This window comes from Parus major, chromosome 1 (genome assembly GCF_001522545.3).
Source record: "Parus major isolate Abel chromosome 1, Parus_major1.1, whole genome shotgun sequence".
Taxonomy (NCBI): Eukaryota; Metazoa; Chordata; class Aves; order Passeriformes; family Paridae; genus Parus; species Parus major.
In genome coordinates, this window is record NC_031768.1 from 29,921,394 (window position 1) to 29,945,715 (window position 24,322).

The following is a 24,322-nucleotide window of genomic DNA, read 5'->3' on the forward strand; positions in this document are numbered from 1 at the left end:
TGTGTGGGCCAGACCAGGGTGAGGGGTTGCGGAATGCCTGGCTCTGCCAGCTGCTTTTAGGTGTATTGTTTCATTCCTGCCTGACCAAGGGCAACTTTCCTGCCAGATGGTGGGCTTCAGAGAATGGAAGAAATATTAAGAGATGTTTGGAGAAACATGAGGGAAGAAGAGTCTCATGGAAAGAGACCCTATTGATCTTTTCAACTCCCTAACAGGAGGTTGTAGCCAGAGAGAACTGATTTCATGTCCCAAGCAGCAAGTGATGGGACGAGAGGAAACAGCCTCAAGTTGCACCAAAGGAGATGTAGGTCAGGTTTTTGGGAAAATTTCTTCATGGAAAGGTTGTCAAACATTGGCACAGGCTGCCCAGGGCAACGGTGGAATCACCTTTCTGAAGCGTTCAAAAACCATATGGATGTGAGCCTCGTGGACACGGTTTAGTGGTGGCCTTGGCAGTGCTGGGGGAACGGTAGGACTCAAAGATCCTCGAGGTCTTTTCTAATATAAATGATTCTGTGCTCTCCAGAGACATACTTTTTTTTAAACATGAGCGTTAGTGACCTACGATATTTTAACAGTTAAAAACCCAAACGTAGCACCCCAAACACACGCATACAAGCGCATACACACGAGTCCAGCTGGAGCGCCAGGCTCGAGGGGAAACAGGGAAGAGGCGGGGCGGAGAGGGAAGGGCAGAGCTCCCCAGCCCGCCCTCCCTTCCTCCCGCCTTCGGGCGGCCGGGTGCGGCGCTGCGTCTTCTCGCAGCCGATCCGGGCCGTCCCCGCGGCGGCCTTCACCTTCCTCCCCTTCCCGGCGGCAGGGCTGGGGCCTGCCCGCGACCCCGGGAGGAAATGGAGGCGGCGGCGGCGGCAGCCGTGCCGGGCGGCGGCGGCGGCAGGGGCTGAGCGGGGCCGGGGAGGCGCCGCCGCCGCCCGCAGCCGGGCGGGGGGAGGCGCCGGCAGCCGGGGCCGCCCGAGCGGGCCGGCCGTGCCGCCGAGTGAGGCGGGACCCCGCCGCCGCGGGCCGGGGCTGCGGGCAACGGCGCTGGAGGGCCGGTAAGCCGGGGAGGGGCCGGGCAGGGCCACGGGGGAGGCCTGGCGGCCGCCAGCCCCGGGAAGAGGCTCCCCCGGCACCCCGGGTCCGGCGGGGAAGCCAGCGGGCGCTGCGCTCGTGTGTTGTGCGTCTCTGCCGGGTGAGGGGAAGCCCGCCCAGCTTCGTCCTGCTCCTCCAGAACGGGAAAAGTTTATGTCTGTTCATCCCAGGTCCTTGCGCCCGGAGCCGGGCTGGGACTGGGGCTGAGCATTGCCTCGGCTCATCCCCTGCCGGTCAGAGCACGGCCCTGTCCCCTCTTGGCGGGGACCGCTCTGGTCTTACGGAATGCATGGAGCACCCATGAAGCCTGGCCGCAGGGGAGAGAGGAGCCGCTGCCGTTCCCAGCTGTGAAGAGCGCGGGGTGCCCGCTGGAGTGGGAGCTGGTGCCTGTCACACAGGGCAGGGAGGGGAGGCAGCGTCCCGGCCTCAGCCCGGGGCCGCGGGATGGGCGCACGCCGGGCCTGTCCCGGGCCGAGGCGGTCACGGAGCTGCGGCCGGCATTGCTGCTGTCCCGGGCCGAGGCGGTCACGGAGCTGCGGCCGGCATTGCTGCTGCCCTGGTCCATGGTTCACATCCCGCTGACAGGAGAACTGCGCGCTCAGGGAGCGCTTCGGGCCCCAGCAGGAGCTGGAAGAGCCGACACACGGGCCTGTCACTTAGTGCCCTCGGGAGGAGGAGAGCCTTGGGAAGGAGCCTGTTACGATGTATGGTACAACGTTTAGTAGCACCACACAACTTGCCAAAGGAGAGTCTGTGATACATATTAGTCTGAAATTTCAAGTATAACAAATTGGCCAGATTTTCCTACCTGTAAGATAACACAAAGGAAGCATTGATGAAAATGGATTAGTTATCTTTTGCTTGGCCTTCCTTACCAGTTCCATTTCCAGTGATGTCTGCCATCCTGTGCTGATGAGCAGGCAGTTGGGAGTTCGAGCCTCCTGGTGTGTCACTGCCATTGGCGATGTGTGCAGGGACTGTCCTGCCAAGGAGCTCCTGTGCAAGCAACATAAGCTGCAGAACAGAGACTGTGCACTGAATTTTAATGGTGCTTACATATTTCATACTTTGTCCCATCATTCACTTGAAGACATCAGTCTTGTGCAAAGAATGTTTATTCGAGGTTGCAGGTTACTTGCGGGCCACCAGTCAAGCCTGCAACTCTGTGTCTTGATCTTTGGTTCATGTTTGTGTTGGGTGTTGGTGTGTGTGATTGGTGATCCCATTTTTTCTCATGCAAAACCCTTAATCTGGCTAACCTAGAGCTTATGTGACAGTTTGTCTTTGTAGTAGTCCTGAGAGGGAAGGACAGAGGAATGGGTGGGGACAGGAGTTGTGAGACCTTGTGCTCCTAAAGTGTAAAATTGCAGTAAGAGGGAGAAAGTAACCAGAAAGCTGTGTACTTCATTGTGAGAAAATGGACTAAACCTTCAACATTTTTCTTGATTTTGTCTACTTGTAAAGAAAAATAGTGTTTTAGACAACCAGAAGATTGTTGTGGAAGCTAAAGGAGCCTTTTAAAGAGAAGAAACAGAAGCTAGTATATGTATTTACTAGAAAATAAGTGCAGAAGAGGCAACAGAAATGCAGCGAGGTTAGAAATAAAATAGGAAATGCAATTGCCCTATGTGAGAACAATAAAAATATTAAGAGAAACAACATAAGCACATTATTTTTTAAAAAAAAGTACTGATCATTGCATTTAAGTGAACATAATGGTTGAGATACTCCTGTCTGTAATTTTGAATAGTTCTGCTTCTTGAGATCAGTGATGAGCTCCTGATACAGATGTACTTTAGGATGCTAGAATAAGTAACAGTGTAGTAACATCGTAATTACATTATGACAGAACCTCTGACAAGATTCTTACATTCATGAGTATGGTTGCAGGTTTCCTGTGCACATAAAAAAAAAAAAAAAGAGTAGACAAAACTGCTTAATGTTTTCCTCTCAGTTTCCAGGTCTTGAAGGGTAAAAGTGGTGGTTTTTACAGTTGTGGCTGCAGTTCTGACCCCTTACTGCTCTCTAAACCCTGTCCTTAAGGTGAGAATTGTACTGCTTGTAGGTGACTGGCTGAAATGCTCTCCTGTCCCTACAGCACAGGACCTGGCAGCAGATCTTTTCACTAAATGCATTTCAGGTCAGAGCACACAGGAACTGCATTTCCCATGTGATTTAACACAATTTCTTAGAAATCCAATACATAAATTACATAAGGGGATATAGATCAATAATCCTTACTGAACGCTGTGCATCCATCACTGTTATAGAAGTGTGCAGACTAGCAGGGATGCTATGAATGTTGGAGACCATTTCTACCCTGCTTTATGTAGAACAAATAGACTGAGTTGGGCAGAGAGGTTTGGCCCAGACTTTTCATTATACCTCTGAAAAGCCCATAGCTGATGGTTAAAGATTTTCCTCCTGCAGAGCATTCTCTGGAAGCTTCTGTCACTCTGCTGCATTCAATGTCTTGAATGTTGAATGGTTCTCATAGTTTTAGCAGAGCTACTTAAAAAGTAAAAAATGTCATTGCTACAGTTCTGTGTCTTAATATCTGATCTTAATTTTTGTCTTCTATGAGAGCTGGAAATGAATGTGATGTCTGAGGGTAAAGGTAACAAATCTAAGTGGAAGATGGTGCATTTCATGGCAGACTGAAAAATTAGGACCTTTGAGACCTAGTGGTTTTCAGCACGAATCCTAGGGTAGGTTTACACTAGTGCAGTGGTAGGATGGGAATAACTTTTGAACTACTTAGCTGAAAAGAGGCCAGTCTGATGGAATCCCTACGATATTTGCCTTTCCTGGTCAACGGTTTTCCAGATCATGAAGAATAAACATTTTGGATGTTGTGTGATCAGTTGTCAGACAGGGAATTGCAGCAAAAACCAGGAGATGACAAACACTGTCTTAATGGAGCTCACAGCATCTGTAACTGTCCAAAATACAGTTGATACCAAGTTATGGTGTTTTTGGAAGTACTTAAAAACAGACTCATGAAAGAAGAGGGGGAAAGAAAGGAACTCCCAGAAGCCAAGCTGAAAAATGGTGCACTGAGAAGATAAAAGTAGGCTTGAACACTGCCATCCTAGCTATTTTTTTCCCCTTTACCTGGAGATACTCAGTTATTTTCCTTGTCTTACCCATTTTGCATACATTGTTTAGGTCCCAAGTCTGTTTTGAACTGCTTGACTGCCTGCACATGCACAGACTTTCAGTGTATCCCAAAGATGGTCCACTACTGTCAGCTATGGAGAGAATTCTTCCTGAAAACATTTGCATTGCTGGAAGGCAAAAGCTTGTTGGAAAAGCAATTGGCACCTGTAGCAGTAGTAGTGATGTTGCAGGTGGACATGCTGAAAAACATCAAAACCAGGCTTACTTCTGTTATTAAAGCTTTGTGGGAATGAAGAAGGTGGAATACTGGTATATGAGTGAAAAATTTAATAAACACTTCCTTAGAAGTATTAACTAACATTTTTTTTGCACCATAACTGGCAATGAGGGTATTTCTTGTATTCCTTGTCAGTTGATTTAAATGGCTGTATAGAAATTGTGGTCACAAACTGTGCAGATGTGACTCAATGAAGTTGCATGTGTCTGCTTTAGGACTGAGTTTGATCCTACTACTAGTTATAGAATTGTTGTGAGGATGTTATCGTATGAGATTTTTGTATTAGATCCTGTTTGGTTAAATGTTCAGATGTTATATTGCATGTGACCTCAAAAGGGAGCATTCACTCTTTTCAGCACCTGAGTTCAGCCCCTCATGTGTCTTATCTCTTCAGCAACAGTAGGGATAATAGTGCTGTATTTTTGTAGGTTTTAGATGTGGAGTTTTTTTATTTGCAATGGAGCTTTCACAGATACCTGGTGTCCACCCCCATGTATATTGCCATCAGAAGTTGGATATTCAGCTAAAGATACAGCTTAAAAATTTCCATTTCTCTTAGTGGCTGGGAACTTCAATCTTTTTTATCATTGGTTTCCTTATATTTGGTCTTACAGTCATAGAAAACAATTTATTAAGATAGCAGTTTCAAAAATTAGGATAGTACTGCGTTTATTCAGTCAGTTCCTGTGGGTGTTTTCTTTGCACATTAAAACTGCAGTCTCAGTTGTTTGGGTAGCCCTTCCTGCACTCCTGAGGAAGTTCTGTCTTTGAGGCTTACCTGCAGGGATACAGCTACAGGTAGTAGGCTCTGCTGCAAGGAAACTGAAAAGTATTTGGCCAGCTTAAGCTTAGTGTTCCAACTTGGTAGCTTCCAGCCTGTAATTTCTGTAGGCTGGGCAGGGGAAGAATCCTTCTTCTATGTCATAAGTTGACTTGGGATAACCAAGCATAGTGCTAATGTTATGTCTGCCACTGAGAGCACAGCTTGCTTCATTCTCCCTTCCTTTCCTACAATGGGTTGTCTTGCTAAGCTGAATCAAAACACAAACTCTTCTTTTAAAAAATTGGGATTTTTGCTAACTGGCTAGACTCATTTTATGACAAGCTGTTAGTGCTATTTGCAGCACAAGCAGAGGGCTGGGTATGTGTACATGGGGGTGAAGGAATGAAGTCTCTGTTTGATAACAGCCAGTGGTTACATTGCCTCATCCTTAACATTGGTTAAAAATATGGCTGAATAGACAAAAAGTAAAAAGTGAAATCTACTGCTATGTTTTATGACACATGTATTATTAAAGCTTTTTCTTTTTGGTTATGGAAAGTATTTTTCTAAGCTGAAACAAAAATAATTAATGTGTCAATCTTTTCTCTTTCAAACAGGAAGTGCCAGCTTTATATGGCTCATATCTGACAACATGCACCACCAGTGGTTGCTGCTAGCTGCATGCTTTTGGGTGATATTCATGTTCATGGTTGCTAGCAAGTTTATCACATTGACTTTTAAAGACCCCGATGGTAAGTTTAGCTTTAATGTTTGATGTGAAACAGAAAATTGAATATTGCTTCACAGAAATACCCTTTTCTATGAAAATTAGTTCTTGGCATGTTATCACTTCTTCAGTAGGACTGAGAACAGAACAACTAAATTTCTGGAAGTGACAGTGCTGATATCTAGCTCCTTTTCTTTCTAGAAGTCTGCAAATCTAACATCACGGGAGATTTTTTTGTTGCTTAAGAGCAGAAGGGATCATGTTTGGTAGTACTGTCTTGGTAGGTCTGCTTTTTCAAATACATTTAGTTCCAGTATTGTCATCTGCTAGGGGTAGAAGTTACATGCAAAAACAAAAGAGCACTATTACCTGTTCTAAGTCAGAAGAGACTCAGAAGGTACTGAAGAGTTCATTTCACAATACTAATTTCTGTCTTTTTGTCACTGCTTGTCTTGTGGCTGAGGCATCATGTAAAACTTGTGGAAAGTTTTATTTCATTTGCAATGCACTTTGCCTAGTCACCTCTGTCCTGCTTCTTGCATTCAGTTTTATCCCCTGCTGTTTGACTTGTAAACAGCTTATAGGCTTTTGCTTAGCTTAAGTGGCCGAGATATTGTTAAGATGATGAGGAATTTAATCCATTTGATGACACCACACAGCATGTTAGTTTTGTGTCTGCTGGGGAGCCACTCTTACAAAGCCATCCTACTGAGAGTTTTGGGTGAAGGTGATGATATGGCTTTGGGTCTTAAGAGATCTGTATTTCTGCATCTTCCTAAGACATGCAAAAAATATGTAGCTTTTGAAGCACTGACACTTGTGCCATATTTTTCAATAACTTGATAATGGGTAAATATATTAGGTGTACCTTTATAAATAGTATGCATCTATGTGAAGATTTATTCAGGAAGTCTTACAGAGGATAACTGTAGACTAACTTAGCTTTCCTTGGACCCAGCTGTTCTGTCCTGGTACATCTACAAATCAGCTAGTCTAATGTTAGGTAGTTCTATCTTCCAGTATTTCACTCTATGCCAACTCTTGTTTCCCAGCTCAGGTATTCTTTGGGTGGTTCTTTTCATCAGAATTTGTCAGGAAAATTAAAATGTAGTTTAAAAATAATTACTAGAGCATACCCTGTGCATTTATTTGCTTTTTATTACCTCGGCTTGCCAAGTTTTTTTGTCTTGGTTTTTGTTTTTTTTTTTCTGTGCTGAATCTTCCACTCCTTTTCAATAGTTCTCTGAGCAGATGATACATAAATTCTTAAGCTTGTCCTGCAAAGGCATGACTATGTAAGTGTATGTATGTGTTGGAGTGTTTTTAATAAAACTAACAAAGGGAAATACTTTGAATATGTGAATAGAATTTTGGAGGAAGTACAAACAGGATGGCAAATCCTGGAGAAGCTCTTCTAGACTTAATAAAATATGACTTGTCAGAAATCTTTCTTATTTGGATGTATCTTCTTAGCAGATAGAATTGAGCAGATGCTCAATGAATCAATGTTCTTTTGTTTAAGCCTTTTACTGATGTCTTGGGTGCATGAGCAATAGCAACTTCTTAAGGAGTAGGTTTTTGTCCATCATTCCTAGTAGCATCTACAGGCATGCTTTTATACAATGATCGTGAAAAAAAAATGTAGGTACTCTTTCTCTGAATCAGATTACTTGTATTTTACAGAAGAACACCATGAAGTAAGTCTGTGCACAGCAATAATTGCCATTTCTGAATGCTTGAATGCCTACATTGCTTTCAGTTTTAACTTGCTTTTCCATGCATTCCCTTTGTTAAAATCCAGTGTAGGCAGAGTAGAGTGCTCCCTTAAGAAAAGGACATAGGCAGTGCACACATTTTCTCAACCATGAAACAGTATGCCCCTGTGGATGCAGATGAGAAAACATTATTCACAGAAGAATCTAAATGAAGGGAAAAGCAATCTAATATGGATGGAAATAAATTTTCAGGGAGGAATCATGGTCTTTTTGCTTTGTAGTTAGGGAAAGCTGTTTCAAATTATTTTTGATCTTTCTGCACTGTGTAGGCTAAAGCTTAAACCTTGTGTTATTTTTTGGTTTTTCTGTACCATACTAAATGCAAAAGATGAAAAGGGTTCTTCTGTACATGCTTTAATTTGGTCTCAAACTACTAGCTGCCCTGAGATCACTAAAAAAGAACAAGAATATCAGCTGAGTTCATTGTTGTTGAGAGAATCTCTAAAGAAGGTCATCGGTCCAGTAAAAATGGAAGAGGGGATCTTTCTTTATTTTTGGTTATAGGTGCTTACTTAGAGCTCCACAGAAATAAAAGGGTGTTCATAATGACACTTTTCTTCTTGTAAGTTTAATAGTCTACAAAAGAAGAAACATTTCTACTAGTATAAGGAGAGAGAAGAACCTGATAAATTTAAGTTTATTTGGACATGGTTTGGCAAGTTCATTGAAAAATAGAAATCTTCTATGCAGAAGTCCACATAGTTATACCAAATTGTCTACCAATTGTGGTATTTCGATTCAAGACTTTGGTGCCTCTCTGCACACTTTTTGGAAAAAAAAACAAAGCAAACAACAACAACAAAAAAAACCCCCAAGTATAATATAATGGATATGTTTCTTTGATAAAACTCAAATGAAGTTGCATCCAAAATTCCCACAGAGTACATCCTTGAAAATATTCATAGTCTGTGTCTGTCTTCTCTGGTACCTTTCCATGTAGAAACAAATCCTAATGTTCTGTAAGCTTAAAACAGCAAGTAAAGTTCATGTTATAGTTGTAAAGCAGAAATAGTTGCCTTCCCCTCACCTTCTGTAATGCTATTATCTCTCTTCCTTCTTTAGGCTATGGTGCCAAGCAAGAGCCATTGATACTGACAGCTGTGACAAAAGTAGAGGAGGTACATGTGCCAGAGGAAAAACATTGGCCTGAAGAATTCCAGGTGAATACTGTTGAGATAAGGGTTATGTGTATTAAAGAGTAGAAGAAAATAAGAGATTAAGGAAGGGCTTCCTGTTGTTAAGATGAATTGCTAGACAGGAATTATTTATTCAGACTGTTCTATTTAGATAGAGCCAGCAGAATTCGTTTTAACTTCACAAAGCTGGTTTGTTATGGTAACCTGCTGTCTTGTTTCATCTGAATGATTCAACTTAATGTGTTTCCATTTCCAGGAGAAAATTGTGACAGTACTCCTTTATCAAGTCAGGACAGTCATTTTTGTTAGCCTTTTTAATATAATGGCCCAGTTTTGGATTACTTTGTGTTCTGTCTTGCCATAGCAATCAGGTTTGTTGTTGTTGAGGGCAAGCCTGTGTCTTCTCTATTCTCTTAGATTTCTGCCCAATCGTTCTGTTTCTTTTTATCAGTGTCAATTTCTTTTTCATGTTTTGTGCTCTTTGTGTTTCACATTTCAGCATTTTTCCAAAGTAGAACATGAACACAATAGTAGTCAATACCAGTTGATCTTTTAGATGCATGGTTCTGTGCTTTCAGCAAATTGACAATGAAACGCTGAAAATCTTTTTGTACAAATGTGAATTTCAGACCAGTTGCAGAGTGGGCTAAATAAAAATTTTTTTTTGCATTAGTACATAAGTCATCTGATGTTTAAAGTGTTTTTGTGATGCAGCATGGAAGGTAGGTTAGCTGTATAACCATGACTCCTTTTGTTTTCATTTTTCAAAAACATGAAATTTAAGTTACCTTCAAAATGCTTGGGAAAAACACATTGTTCAGTGGAAGGCTGGCAGATATGTATAGTGAGTTTTAATAGCTTTCTTTACTAGTATGGAAGAGGATAATAAGTTTTCTGATCTAAAATAATTCCCTCTTGACTTTCTGACAATGTGAAATGTAGAATAACAACATTAATTTTGGTTGCATGCAGTAAGAATTGTTCGGACAGATAAAATAATCTGACAGTCTGTTCAGATTACATTCTGAGCAGGGGGTATTGGAGAGGAGTAACAAAGAGAAAAAGTAGAATTATTTTCCCTTATGGAAGGTTGGGACAAAAAGTAAAATAATTCCTTTTTTTCATCTGTAGCTTGGACACTATACCTAAAATCATAGAATCACAGAATGGTTTGAGTTGGAATAGATCTTTGAAGATCATCTAGTTCCAAGCCCTGCCATGGACAGGGACACCTTTCATTAGGCCAGGTTGCTCACAGCCCCATCCAGCCTGGCCTTGAACATTTCTGGAGTGGGCCATCCCTAGCTGCTCTGGGTAAACTGTTCCAGTGCCTGACCCTCATAGGAAAAAATTCCTTCCTGATGTCTAAACCTATTTTTTTGTTGAAAACCATTCCCCATGCCTTGTCACTTCAGGCCCTGGTAAGAAGTCTGTCTTTCTTACAAACCCCTTGTGAAAATTGAAAAGCTGCAGTGAGGTTTTCCTGGAGGCTTTTCTTCACTGGGCTGAAGAGCCACAGCTGTCTCCTTAGGAGGTGTTCCATCTTGGACCATCTTCATAGCCTCCTCTGGACCTTCCCTTAACAGGTCTATGTCTTTCCTGTGCTGGGTCTCCAGGGCTGCAGGCAGCACTCCAGGTGGCAGTAGAGCAGAGTACAGGGGGAGAATCACCTCCTTTGATCTGCTGGCAACAGTGCTATTTTTATGCAGTCCAGGGTGCAGTTGGCTTTGTGGGCTGGAAGTACACACTGCCAGCACATACCAAATTTTTCACTCATCAGTATCCCCAAATCCTTGGCAGGGTTGGTGTTAATCAGTTCATACCGTAGTCTGTATTGATACTGGGGAATGCCATTCAGTTAATGAAAAGGTGGAAATTTGTCAGTTGAAGTTTAAACTTTCCCATCACCTCCTAATTAGAGAAGCTCCTTTTTCCTTTCACTCCACTAGTTGTGAGGCAAGAGGTGGTTGTGGTTCTTGTCTTAGTGTCAGAAAAATGAGACATGTGAAGCAGCTCATCCTTTTTTGGGGAGAGGTATCCTGCTGCTACTTTTATTTGTCACACTGATGCTCATTGTTCACATTTTTATTCACCTGATTTTATTTCAGCTTGGATAAATGGATGCCTACAGGTGCTAGAAAACAACACAACACCACAGAACTTTCATAATAATTTTTTTCCCAGCCAGATGAGTCACAAAATATTCTGAGTTGGAAGGGACAGACAAGGATCATCAAGTCCAACTTCAGACTGCACAGGATGTTCCCAAGAATCATACCATGGGTCAGCCCCATCTTCTTAGAGCTTAAAGCATAATTTATGTTGAAACTCTTGTCCTAACCTCTCGGAAGCTTTCTTACAAGTTGTTGAAACTCTGTGAGAGTTCCAGTATTTGATCAAGGCATGTTTTATCCACACAGATAAGACCCATCTGCTGTGCAGCAGACTTAAATTGCTGTATGGAAAAGCTTTTACTACTGTATGCTATGTAATGTCTTAAGAGTAGGCTACTCCTTTAGTTAATATGTAGGTAGCAACGTTTTAATCATGAATCTGGGAGCCATTAGGGTGCACAGTTTGGAGATTTTTATACTTTAGAATTTGATCTGAAAAATTAAGTCTTTAACTTTTGTTTTTTCTTTCTTTTCTCCATTTCCTAAAGCCAACTGGAAAAGCTTTTTCAAGAAATCTGATCCACCAACCCCTGGTTCATATGGAAAGACTTGAGCTTCTCAGGAATGTCTGCAGAGACACTGCATTGAGAGATCTCTCTCATACCACAGTTTCCAAATTCGTCTTGGACCGAATATTTGTGTGTGACAAGCACAAGATCCTGTTTTGTCAGACGCCAAAAGTGGGCAACACTCAGTGGAAAAAAGTCTTGATCGTTTTAAATGGTATCTATTTTTCTGTGGGTGTGTGGGTTTCTTTGAGGAGGAAACGGAATTGCTCTAACTGGGGCAACTAAAATGGATTCTTTCTGCATTTCTGTACACTGGTACTTAATTTCAATTTTTCATTTATCACAGTTGTTTCTAGTTCTTTCAAAACATCCTTTAAAATGAGTTCTGTTCTTTCTGTAAGAATAAGTATTGCTATTACTTGGCTTAAAAGTTATTTGAGTCATGACAGAGTACCCATATCCATGTGGTATGTTAGTTTCTTTTCTTTGAAGGGGCGCACTAATTTATAGAATTTGAAAGTATATGATGAGGTAAGTAACATTAATATGAAATTTCTGGCTAAAGGCCAGTGACTTGTAAGTAGAGATTTTAGCCATGAAGGAAGCCAGTTAAAACTTGGCAGCTGCTGTTGGTCTATATTACTGAAATCTTGTGTGTGTTCTATCATCTTAAGAATTATGAAGATTCTGAGGTGCTTAACACAATAATTTGGTCGCCAAAGGTATGTTAGAGAAGATGGTGAAAGAAGGAATAGAGGGACTAGTGTGTTTGAAAAATTAGCTAATGAACTGTGACCCTCAGCAAATTTTTCTAGCAAGGAGTGCTAACATTAAAAAAACTTCAATATTAATTTCATCCTTGACCTATGAATGTGAGCTAAAACTCTAGCAGAGATATGCCCATATGTGTGTGCATGTTTCTTAATACCTATGAAAGCCACACTCAAAGTACTAAATATGGAACTATATGAGGGCATTTGAAATACCTGCTCTTACCAGCATTTGAGAGATAACATGCAAAGAATGTCTCAGGATGGGCAGGGATGTATTTGCTATGCTGAGTGGAGGATAACTCATGTCTTAACAGCAGGGAACTTTTCACCTTGAGTTTCCTAGTTCTGTCATGTTGGATAATGACAGAAAATTGCTTCCCCATAAACACTGGTCTCTTTTACCTTAAGCTGCCAGTGCACTGGCACTTCAGCCGCTGATGAAGGCTACTGCTGTGGTTGACCTAACTCTCTCCTCTTTGGGTAGTCTCAGAAGGCAGGGCTGATATTTGAGGGGGAATTATTTATGTCCAAATATCTAAGTGGTATTTGGAGGTTCAGGATGGGGAAATGGCAGCTGTGGCACTGTGGGGGAGCTAACTCTGCTACCGCTTCTACTGAATGTGTTCTCTGAATGAACGCAAGGTATCGGTTTCTGAGGCTGTCTAATCTGACATCTGTTGTCCACATGCGATTCACCTATGGTACCAAAAAATACAATTGAAAACCTGAAACTGATAAAATACAAACACAGACCCCACCCCTCACCCCTGCCCCCTCCAGGAAAAAAAAATAAATTGGAAAACTGAGCAAGTGAATGGTGTGTATTATTCCAGAATTCAGTTCTGGAAACGAGAAGGCTGTAGAGGCTTTCACTTAATTGGTTTGTTTTGTAGCACCCTGTGCTTGTTGCAGGTTGATATTCTGAAATGATGCTGTTGTGTGAAGGCTTATGCCTAAAGCCCAAGGGGCCACATGAGATGTTTCTCAAGGTCATAAAACTTTCCAGGATCAGGATACTAAAATGAATGCAGCAGAGTTAAGTGGCGTTATTTTTCTTGTCAGCTCATGTGCTTGCAGAAATGAATATCTGGAGACTTCTGTTGTTAATTTTAGTGCCTTTTAATCTGTGGAGTATTCTATGATTGGAATTTTTGTTTCAGCACAGCGTACTTGTTAAAAACAAAACTTTATGGATCCTGAAAGCAAAGTACTTTTGCACTGAAGCAGTTTCAGAAGCAGCTCATCGCATTTATTTTTGTTGGTTGAAGCTCAGCCAAAAAGCTGGTTCCTTCTTCTGCATTAATCCTTAAAGTCTTCCTCCATTTGTATGTGTCTGTGCAGGCAGAGGGAAAGAGAATGGGGACACTGACATGTTAGGAGTTACAAGCTTAGACATAATTACTGATGAGATTTGCATAATATGCTTTTCTGAGAATTTTGGGGCCATTTGGTCTTGGACCTTGATGTCACATATCCTAAAGAATTTTAACAGTTTTCAGCTTTACAATCAGAATTTAACAGTTTTAAACATAGTACCTTTAAATGGTAAAAATAAAGAAAAGAGGAAGACATAAAACTGTCAGCCAAAGGCACACATGCCTACTCATACTCACTGTTTTTTCCCTTGAATGAATCATTGCTCTCTCATTTTGATTTGTCTAGGAGCATTTTCTTCCATAGAAGACATCCCAGAAAACATTGTACATGATCATGAAAAGAATGGCCTTCCACGCTTGTCCTCTTTCAGTGACTCTGAAATTAAGAAACGGTAAGTGCCAGTGAGTGTGGGAGGGGTTTGAGGTCTGTGGTGTTATGAGCAGTCAAGGGTACAGCTGAAGTCTGAATCTGAAACTGAGGGTAACAGGGTTTCTGCTCCACCATTTGTATCATGGCACTATTCTGTTATCCTCACAGATGTCGCTGTGTCTGCCTTCCTACTGGCTTTGAAAGAGAACACCAGTGTAATTTGTGATATAGTTAGGTGAGCCAACCAGCTCCCTGGGATATGAGTGCATACTAATGCACTAATTAATTCAGTGCATACCTAGTTGTTAGATAGCTGACCTTCAGAACTGAAGGTTTAATTGGACAGCCCATCCTGATGTCTTGTATTATAAAACCGTACTGCCTACAGGTAAGATTGTCATTGCAGCAGACTTACTGGGATTGAACTGGTTAGGTTTAAATTGTTAGTGCTTCTTAGCCCCAGAATATTTTCTATTTAGCTGAGCCACTTTATCTTCCTGTTTAAGTGCTTCTGATTATTTTCAGAGCCAAAAAATACTCTGCCATAGAACTTCTACATTACTTTGGCTAGATTTTTCACTGTGCCTGCTCATCTCTACTAGAGCCTATGCCATATATAATCCCTGTAAGGGCTGGCAGCATGGAGAGAACAGGACATAGGATGACAGTGGACACTTGTAAGCATGTGCTTGCGTGGGTTTGTATGCATTACACCACTCTGAAAAGCCAGCCCTTTATACATGTGTCACGTGTCAGTAGCGCTCAGCCCAAGGTATTCCGTTGTATACGAAGGCACAAGGACATTTATCACAGCTGTGCCTGTAGAATTGGGGTCACTTGATTGTGTTGATATTGTGCAAAGGAAAATATTGTCACTGTTTTCTTGAGAATGTGGATCTGTTTTCCCTCCTTGTGAGCAGCCCTGCAGAAGAGGACTGTTCACCTGGTGGTGAGCCCTAGTTAGGATAAGCTGAATCCATTATTGCTTGGGTTGCTGCGTTCTGCTCAGCATGGAAGCTGTGCTGGAGGTGTGTAACATGGATTTGGTTGGGATCTGAAATTACCAGAGTTTTAGGTGTGGAAAGCAGGATGGTGTGGATCTGTTGATTTAGTTTGCTGACCTCTATCTAGACCTGCCAGGCTAGGAATAAGTCAGGAGTATGTGAAGTATGATTCAAGTGCTGTACAGGCTGAAGAGTCCATCCACATCCTGTCCATCCTGATTTCAGTGAGGGTTTGTATCTCAATCTCTTTTCATAGCTATTTATTGAAATAAACTTTGTTTTCAATGTATTCCTCATACACATAATCTGACTACATAATATTACATATTATGTATCACAGTAATACATGAAATTCTGTTGAAAACTGTGGTCTCATGTTTCAGTGGTGCTCTCAGCCACTACTGAAAGCATGACAAAACATCAAAATAAAATACCATTCTTATTTTTTTTGGTGTGCTTAAGCAGCAATCTAACTGCCTGCCAGTGAAAAATGCAGCCTTTTATATGCATTTTGCTGCACCAATGCACTTTTCCCCATGTCCTTATGTATTTTGCTTTTTGACCTTGATCACATGACATTACAAATATCTTTAACTTGGAGTTCTCAGTGTCTTTTGTCTCCTGTTTGCTGTGCATTGAGATAAAATAAGCTCCTCCAGTGTGAATAAAATGTGAAAACTAGGATAAACTATATAAAAACTGCTAGTAAGAAGACAGAAAGTGTATTTCATCCTATAATATTGATGCAGGTGCTCTAAGATTCACGTTGCTGTGTCTATGGTGAGAGTTTATGTACATTTTGTAAGTATATGCTAAACACTTTCCTTAATCCTTTAATTTTTTCTTCCTCTATTTAGACTGAATTTATACTTCAAGTTTTTTATTGTTAGAGATCCATTTGAAAGACTTATTTCTGCATTTAAAGACAAGTTTGTGCACAATCCTCGTTTTGAACCTTGGTACCGGCATGAAATTGCTCCCGGCATCATTCGTAAATACAGAAAGAATCGCACAGAGACCAAAGGGCTGCAGTTTGAGGATTTTGTGCGCTACCTGGGGGACCCTAATCACCGATGGCTGGATGTTCAGTTTGGTGACCACATCATTCACTGGGTAACATATGTGGAACTTTGTGCTCCCTGTGAAATCACATACAGTGTGATTGGACACCACGAAACCCTGGAGGATGATGCTCCGTATGTCTTGAAAGCAGCTGGCATAGACCACTTGGTATCGTACCCCACAATCCCACCGGGCATAACAGTGTACAACAGAACAAAAGTAGAGCGGTATTTTTCAGGAATTAGCAAGAGAGACATAAGACGCCTCTATGCACGATTTGAAGGCGATTTTAAACTCTTTGGTTATCGTGAGCCTGATTTCTTGCTGAACTGACTCCTGGGATAAGATCTGAAAGTGTCCCACGGATTAATTTAAACCTGTGTGAATACCAGCTGCAACACCGGTAGAGCTGAGAATGACCATTTGTTTTCTAGCTTTTTGATGTTGCTCCACTTTCCAGTGAAATATTTGTCATATGAACAAGTAGGGGCTTATAGTTGTTGTTTCCTGACCATGTTTTCAGTACATGACATTGCAATCTGTTAGGAATTATGTCTCTGTTATCTAAAATACAGAATTTGACTTCTCCCCTCTTCCCTCCAGGAAAAAAGAGAGAGAACAAATGGGCTATGATCTTCCTCTCCTCCCAGACTGAATGCCATTTTTCAAATGTTGTGAAGTATTTAAAAAGATGGCAATTTCACCGTAGGTTAACCCTGACATGTGGATAAACATAATGATTCCTGCTCATGAGAGTCCTGTAGTCTCCCATGAGCTTTGTAAATGAGAGGCCAGTACAAGACTAGAAATTAATTAAATGCTTGACAAATATAACCATCTAGGTACTGTCATGTGACTGCTACAATAACCCTGATCTAATCTCATTCTTGTTTGTCAAAAAATGAACCTAATTAGACAGAAGCTTTTAGAGATGTAAGAAAATGAACTGGCTCCACACCCCAGTTGTCTCTGTACTTTTGTCAAGTGTTTACTGTATTTACTACTGATGTATTGAGCCTCATAATTCTACTTTTGGTTTTCAAGAGATTATTTAACTCCTGGCTATGTAAGTTATGTGAGAACACCAGCTGCAAGTGGAGCATAGAAGAAATATGAAACTGCTAAGGGAACTGTTAAGGAAAATTAATTTAAAGTATCAGTTGTATTTGTGGGAGCACATACAATAATCACAAGATGCTCTCACACAGTTTAACTTGTCTTTTCTTCTAACAGTTAAGATTAATAAAGAAGTTACAAAAGCAATATGTTATATTAAAGAGCTGCTTACTTGGATTAACAATCCACCTTTTTATATCTGGCCTTGCTCAGTTTAGTACCTTGGAGAACAGAAAGTTTATCCCCACTCTGAAAATACATCTCCCTACTGCTAAAGGAGAGAAGGAGTCAAGATGAATCCCTGATTTTTCCAGTGATTCACTGCCATGGTGTCCCAAGTCAGAAATGACTGGTATTTATGGTATTGACATGGTAAATTGGCTATTTACCAAAAGTTTAAATGCTGTCTAAATTTGGGTATCCATTTTATGCATTAAAAAAAAATAACTGAATTGAGTGGATGCAGCCATCATACTTGTATTGTGTACATGCATGTACATGTATACATGCAGCTTGTATTGTGTTTTATAAAGAGCAGTCTCCTGTCTGAGTTCACCAGCAATAAAAACCACTGTGCTGCCACTTCATCCCACAGGCCATGGAAGAGAGAGATAGACCAAATACCTGAAATACAGGAATTGCTCTGTTGCAGTGGGCATGTGAACTGTGTTTTTTAAATCATAGTCCCAAAAGATTTATTTTCAGGTTGGCATAATGTTGCTGGCTAGAAATGCTAATGATGGCCAGTGCTATGGAATCTGCTTTTAAATCCAGCCACTGTATGTTTTTGATAGCTTTCTGTATTAACACAAGGAAGCATCTTGCACTTGGGTTAAAGGAAAGCTGTGCTACCCCCAAACAGGAAGCCCTGTTGTAGCTGGAAGTGATTTCTGAAAGATCTTGTAGATGAACTGAAATAAAGGAGAATCATTATCTGGGTACTGTTAGGAAGAGAATAATCCAGGGTGGTAAAGTTGGAAGGTAGGATATTTTTCAGGTTTGTTTGTTTTGTTTTTTTTTTAACAACAATTATAGTCCCCTAACTTGTTAGTTCTTAACCAATGATAAAAAGATGTTAACAGCTCCAGGTTTTTCTGTGGTTTTCTTAATATGGAAACTTAGCAAAATGCACTGATAAATGCATTTTGGAGCTAATAACCTGGTTGATTACCTTGCTGCCAGTTTAAAATGTAACAGTGAATAATGTATAGTAAATTCAGGCCTTAAAATTTAATAAAGTAGAATTGTTTTCCTCTGAAAGTATAAGCTACTGATCACACAGAACACCAATGTATGTTTTTCTTTTTCTTGGCAAATAACATATTGATTGCTTAAAAATTTCCAGATAGAAAGTGCTACATAAATATTAAGTACTCATAATTTTTTCTGATAGCTTTCTCTGCACTGAGTTCTCTCAGCCATCTATGAACAGAGCTATGGGCTGACCTAAGCAGAGGTTTATAATCCTCTTCTATCTCTGTGTTCCTATGCTTTTCAGGCTGGAACTGGAATGCATGTTACCATTTCTTCAATTCAAATGTGAAGTTTCTCCTTTCAGTTATATATTCCTGAGCTATATTTTCTTTCTATAAGTGTGAGGGTTTTTTTCCCCCTTACATGGCTGAAGTAACAATGGTGCAATTTTGGCACATCTCTTGAGGAAACTTGTATACCATGATGGTCCTTGGCAAGGTGTGGTAGGGCTTTCCTTAAACTGGTGCAGTACAGGCAGGATGGTCAGAGTGTGCTGTGTTAGGGAAAACGCTCTTGCCATGCTGGCTATGATAAATTAAATGCTTGTGGTTTGTTTTAGCTTGATTGTACTCTGCAAAGGCTTTTACAAATATAGTCTCAGTGGCATGCACAAACATCATTTGGCTGTTCAGATGTTATTTGCATACCACTTTAAAACTGCAGATGATACTTATGTCATATTTTTGGAACTGCTGGTCCAGATTATTCTTTCTCCTTTCTTATTATCGTTACAGCTTCAGAAAACAAATTCATATCCTCACTTTGTGTCTCTGTTGTCTCTCTTTAGCAGCTTTTGAACTCTTTGGCCCATTTTAACCACATTTAGCAAAGGAAAGTCAAGAGGTAGTGGTAGTGGTCAAGAAGCAATTTTCTTGAAAATAGGAGGAAAAACACTCCTTGTACATCAGAGAGTCCATGCTGTATATCAGCTTTAGCAAAAGTACAGACAGTAAACAGTTTTACAGTACCTGCTTGTATGGAGCTCCTGGTTTCTAATGGACTTCCTTCCTTAGTGCTCATTACAGTTTGGCCTCTTAGCTAACAATGGCAAAAAAATTAAATTAAAATGGATTCCATAGGTCTGTTATCTTCACATTCCTAATAAAATTGAGCTGACTGGGTTTTTTGAGATATTGGGAGTAAGAGAGTTTGTCTTGTGAAAATGGATTAAGAATTTACTTGCCTGGGAAACAACTTTATGGTAATGCCTATCCCCTTTCCTTCTAACTTCAGCACACAGTGCATTGTCACTGCTGTACTTTCTGGCTGCGTGCCATGAAGATGTTTTTCTGTAGTTAAAAATACATGTGTATTTTTTTTATATTATTTTGGGAACTGTTCTGTCAAAGAAAATGTCTTGAAAATATGTATTCTTCCCAAAGAAAAGCATGTTGTTTTCTGATTCATGCACAGATGCTGCCCTGTTTGTACTGGGAGTAAGGCTCCCTGCTGCTCTGTGTGTCTCCATCCTCAGATTAGGAAAGCCATCAGACAGCTCTGGCTTTTGTGCAACATTACTTTTTTCTTGAGGTGCTAATAACTTTGTTGACTTGGAAAGCAGCCTTTGATCTTATCTGTGCTCCAGAAAGTTTTCTGAGAAAAAGAGTAATTATATAGGGAGTGCTTAAGCTTATGTTCTCAGATGAAAAAGGATGTCTTGTCAGTGTGTCAGGCTGTATCTGATACCTCATAATTGACAGAGAGAGGGGAAATGATCTTTCTGCTTAATGGCCTTGTAGTGATTTATGCTAAGACCCCATCCTATTTTTTGTTATAGTAGCATGAAGAGGACCTGGAAGGAGGTGTGTAGTCAGCATGTGCTTATTGGGAATGTGAGGGTGCAAAGGAAACTTGACATGGGAGTTGGTTGCTCGAGATTTATCGTGTCAAATTACTTGTTACATATCATCTGCAGAGGCTGGTGTGGATTCTTTGTGGCCTGTGCTTGAGAAGATTTTATGCAAGGTAGAAAGAAGCTTTGTGGGTGGTGGAAAATTCCCTTTCAGCCTAAGTTAGCTGTGCGTGTTCCTGGGCTGCTGCCGTGGGGAAGGTTTTAGAAGGAAATGATCCTATTAGCAGCAAAGCCTGCAGTGCTTGGGCTGGTGAACAGAGTGCCTCCCTCCTGGAGGAGGAGTGACTTCGGGCTCACACTGATGTGTGCAGCCAGCTTTGGTGCTGTCTTGTATAAATCTCTATTTTTGTGCTTTTAATGCAGTTGTGTGCAGCTGAGCTGTCAGCTTGGTTTCCTGCATGTGGCAGTAGCCTGAGGTGACTCATCTCTTCGCCACCAGAGCAGCTTTGAAAGGCCTGCCGCCTGTTTTGCTATGCAGCAGGAGACATTCCCCTTATGAAGAGAGCAGCATTAAGCCTTCAGCCATGCAGCTGGTGGCAACTGGCTGGTGTAAGCATGAAAATGGTGCTGTTTGGGGCTTCCTGCTGTAAAATCATCATTTTCCCTTTTAATCCGGGCAGGAGTTAAAGGGAACAAAGATATGTGTTTGCTTTGAGTCACAAAAAGGAGCCATGCTGTTAAAAATTCCAGACTGGTAAACCCAAGGAAGGCAAAGTCTGGGAGAGCAATGCTGAAAAAAGCTGTGGGCAGTTTTTCTTAGGCTCCCAGAGATGCTGAACCTGTTGAAGGAGAGTTGCTGAAGCTTCCTGGGAGGTGTCAGAGGAGCAAGCAGGCTCTCTGTAGCATGTATGTGCATGCCAGAGGAGCAGAGGCTGATGGGACAGCATGCACATGACAGGCTGAAAGTGTGAAACATCTACTGTTGGGTATCTGTTTGAAATCACAGAAAGGAGGAAATAATAAAAAAAAAAATCAAGTGGGAAGGAAGTAATGAAAAAATAATCCTGAAGGCTGCACCCCTGGAAATGCAGTGCTCACTCTTAACTGCCAGAAACATGCCAACTGCCCTGGATGTGTACCAAAAATTTCTGAGCAGTTTGCAGGACCAAAGCAAATCTGCAAGTGGGAAGGTAAACCGCGATCATAGGGCATCTGTACGTGCTCTGAAAAGTGACCTAATACTGAGAAGCTAGCCAAGGCTCCCTGTTGTGCCTAAGTAAGTGGATCTCATATAGGAAAAATGCATAGCTATAGTGGAAGCACACAAGTAGAAAAAGCTCTTGTGGGATAATTTGCTCTCTCAACAACCAAGAGTTAGACACCTGCTGCGATTTAAGAAATAGGAACATTTTCTCTTTAACATCTTTTTTTCCTCTTCTCTGCAGCCTTTCTGTTTTATTCAGTTTACCTTCCTGTGTCCTGAGAAATCTTTGGATGATACACTGCAGTAGGACACAACATTCTTTTGTCAGAAGGGTGGAAGAGGCTGTAGGAAATACAAAATATTCTCCACAATTTTGAGAAACACAAGAAAAATACAGAGTTTTTATCAATCATGAAAGATTTAGTGAAACGCTAAATCTGCTAGGCATTTCACTTGAGTTAAAGGCACAGAAACTTGTGGTGACTGAAACATTAAGATTGCATGGGTTGCTTCTTAGATGTTTCATGTGTTGGGCAGAAATCCACTTAGGGAAAATGATCACAGTTCTGTTTGGCATCTTTGTTCTTAAGTTTTAAATAACTCCCAGTAAGGTTTTACAACAAGTAAAATTTGAAGTTTGCCATAACACAAAGCTTCACTTTGGATCCACTTATTTTGCTCTCATTCCCCTGTAAGTATTTTGTAGAGTAAGATTTGAGTCTGTTCTTACTCCGTTTCTTTGATTTCTGACTGTTCTTTGCAATGTTGTAGCACTTGTGCTTGTGAAAAGGAAATGAGCAAGAAGAGTCACAAATATTCTGGAGAGAGTATTTTCTTACTTTGGAAAGAGTATCTTTCCAAAGCAGACCTTTATTTGTGTGCTGTTTCCATTTACAACATCTGCTTTCATTATCTTTTCAGTCTAGTTCTTTGCTGTAAAACCTATTGAGGTACATATTTGTTGTTAAACCTACAGATTTAGAAATGTGTAAGAGGAAAGGGATTAGGAAGAATGTTGCAGCAGGAAAGAAAGAAGCAGTAGGAGGAAAGGGCTTCCACACCCTCCTTCGCAGTTCCAAAGCTTTAGCTCCATCTTACTCTTGTTTGACAGCTTTTAGAACATAGGTTTTTGGCCTTATGGGAGACATAGTGTGTAGTGTAGCAGCATGTCTCTGTTGCATGCTTCCACACACTTGCTCTTCTCTGATAGAATCAGGAAACATTCTCATAGGTGAGACCTTTGTTCCATGAAGTGTTACAGTACTGCCTAGCAAAGATGGAGCAAAGACGTTATTTCCCCTTTCTGAGCAGTAACAGTGTGTTCCTTAATTCTCTTGACTACCAGAGAGTATAAACATGATTTCACTTTCCTGGAAGATGACCAGTGATAACAACAGTGTTTTTATCAGGTTTTAATCTTAGAACACCATTTAAATACATCTCGGTGTGACAGAAAGGTACTGCAGTAAATTGTAATTGGTTTTTGTGGATTTAGAGTTGACTTAATAGATCATTGGAAATGCCATTCTGATGGAAAACAACGTAGGTGCATTGCTTCTGTCTCCAAGTAAGGACCTGTCATATGATTGCTCACCAGTCAGAGGAAAATAACTTCATTAGATAGCGATGCTTTTTTCTGTAATCCTCTTACTTGTGGATTTGGGTCTTAAAATACAGCATGGTAGATTTGTCTTGTGTACGTACTCCTCTCCTGTTCTAAAGTAGTATTGGCAGAAATTTCATACCTCTGTTATTTTGGCAACTCTTTTCTGTAGCTTCTAGTTGAAATTGTTTCAGGTTTATGCACTTTGCCTTGGAGAGTGTGTAATTGGACTGTGGATACACCAGAAGCCAGCAGTGTAACATGGCTGTGAGAAAGGTACCACCTGATTCTGCATGCATCCAGGTAAGTATTTCCAGTAGTGGCCATAAATATGAGTATTGTGACTAAGGCTGTGGAGAGACCTTGCCTTGACCCCATTTCCAGTTCTCATCAGCTGTGACTTTGTGGTGCTGGCAGAGTTTGCAGAACTGCTGGTCTTTGAGCAGAACGACCAGAACTCGTTCAGCCTAAAGAGAAGGGGGTATAATAGATATCTAAACCTGTACTGGGACAAATGAAGTAGCAAGAGAACCTCACATCCAGAGAAGGAGGGGAGCCAGAAGACAATGTAGTCACAAAGACAAACCAGTCTGAGCTGTCCAGGAGCCAGCTGAGGCTGGAAAATAGGTGGAGGCTTCCTACCCTGAGGCTTTGTGTTGTCATTTTGGTATCTACAAAAGGAGCAAAATGATAATGGGCTGCTATGCCACTGCCTATTCAAGCAGCAGAGGCCTTGACTTTGTAGACTTTGTTTAGGTTGGAAAAGACCTCTAAGGTCATGGGGTCCAACCATTAGCCTAACACTGGCAGGTCACCACTAAACCATGTCTTGAGTGCCACAGCTTCATGGCTTTTAAAAACTTCCAGGGATGGTGACTCTACTGTTCCCTTGGGCAGCCTGTTCCAGTGCTTGACAACCCTTTCAGTGAAGAATTTTTTTCTCCTAAAATTTATTCTAAACCTCCTCTGTCAAATTAGAGGCGATTTTCTCATGTTCCGTCACTTGTTACATAGGAGAAGAGACCAACACCCAGCTGCCTACAACCTCCTTTCAGGTAGGTGTAGATAGCAAGATGGTCTCCCCTGACAACCCCAGCTCCCAGCTGTCCTTCAGGTCCTGCCCAGTGACCTGTGAGGACAGCAGAGCAGGGCTGGTGCCTGAGGGCTGGGTGATCTGACTGGGAGGAGAAGGCTC

At 41.2% G+C, this 24,322-nt stretch overlaps 1 protein-coding gene across 2 annotated transcripts; it reads left to right on the forward strand.

The window, feature by feature from the left end:
* The first annotated feature begins 959 nt into the window (after positions 1–959).
* CHST10 (carbohydrate sulfotransferase 10) lies at positions 960–19,657 on the forward strand. 2 transcript variants are annotated; one of them, XM_015634277.3, is made up of 6 exons: positions 960–1,055; positions 5,870–6,004; positions 8,817–8,914; positions 11,553–11,787; positions 14,009–14,114; positions 15,954–19,657. In XM_015634277.3, exons 2-6 carry the CDS (start codon positions 5,905–5,907, stop codon positions 16,489–16,491), a joined length of 1,077 nt encoding a protein of 358 aa, XP_015489763.1. In that variant the 5' UTR covers positions 960–1,055; positions 5,870–5,904; the 3' UTR covers positions 16,492–19,657. The 2 variants fall into 2 exon arrangements, with proteins under 2 accessions (XP_015489763.1, XP_015489772.1); XM_015634286.3 differs by lacking the exon at positions 960–1,055 and adding an exon at positions 3,025–3,135.
* The last annotated feature ends 4,665 nt before the right edge of the window (positions 19,658–24,322 follow it).

What these genes read in the sequence shown, in the direction of transcription:
- CHST10 (XM_015634277.3), top strand. Translation starts at nt 5,905, where the DNA reads ATGCACCACCAGTGGTTGCTGCTAGCTGCATGCTTTTGGGTGATATTC. An exon ending in ATTGGCCTGAAGAATTCCAG is followed by an intron (nt 8,915 to 11,552) that starts GTGAATACTGTT and finishes CATTTCCTAAAG; the next exon opens with CCAACTGGAAAAGCTTTTTC. An exon ending in AGTCTTGATCGTTTTAAATG is followed by an intron (nt 11,788 to 14,008) that starts GTATCTATTTTT and finishes TGATTTGTCTAG; the next exon opens with GAGCATTTTCTTCCATAGAA.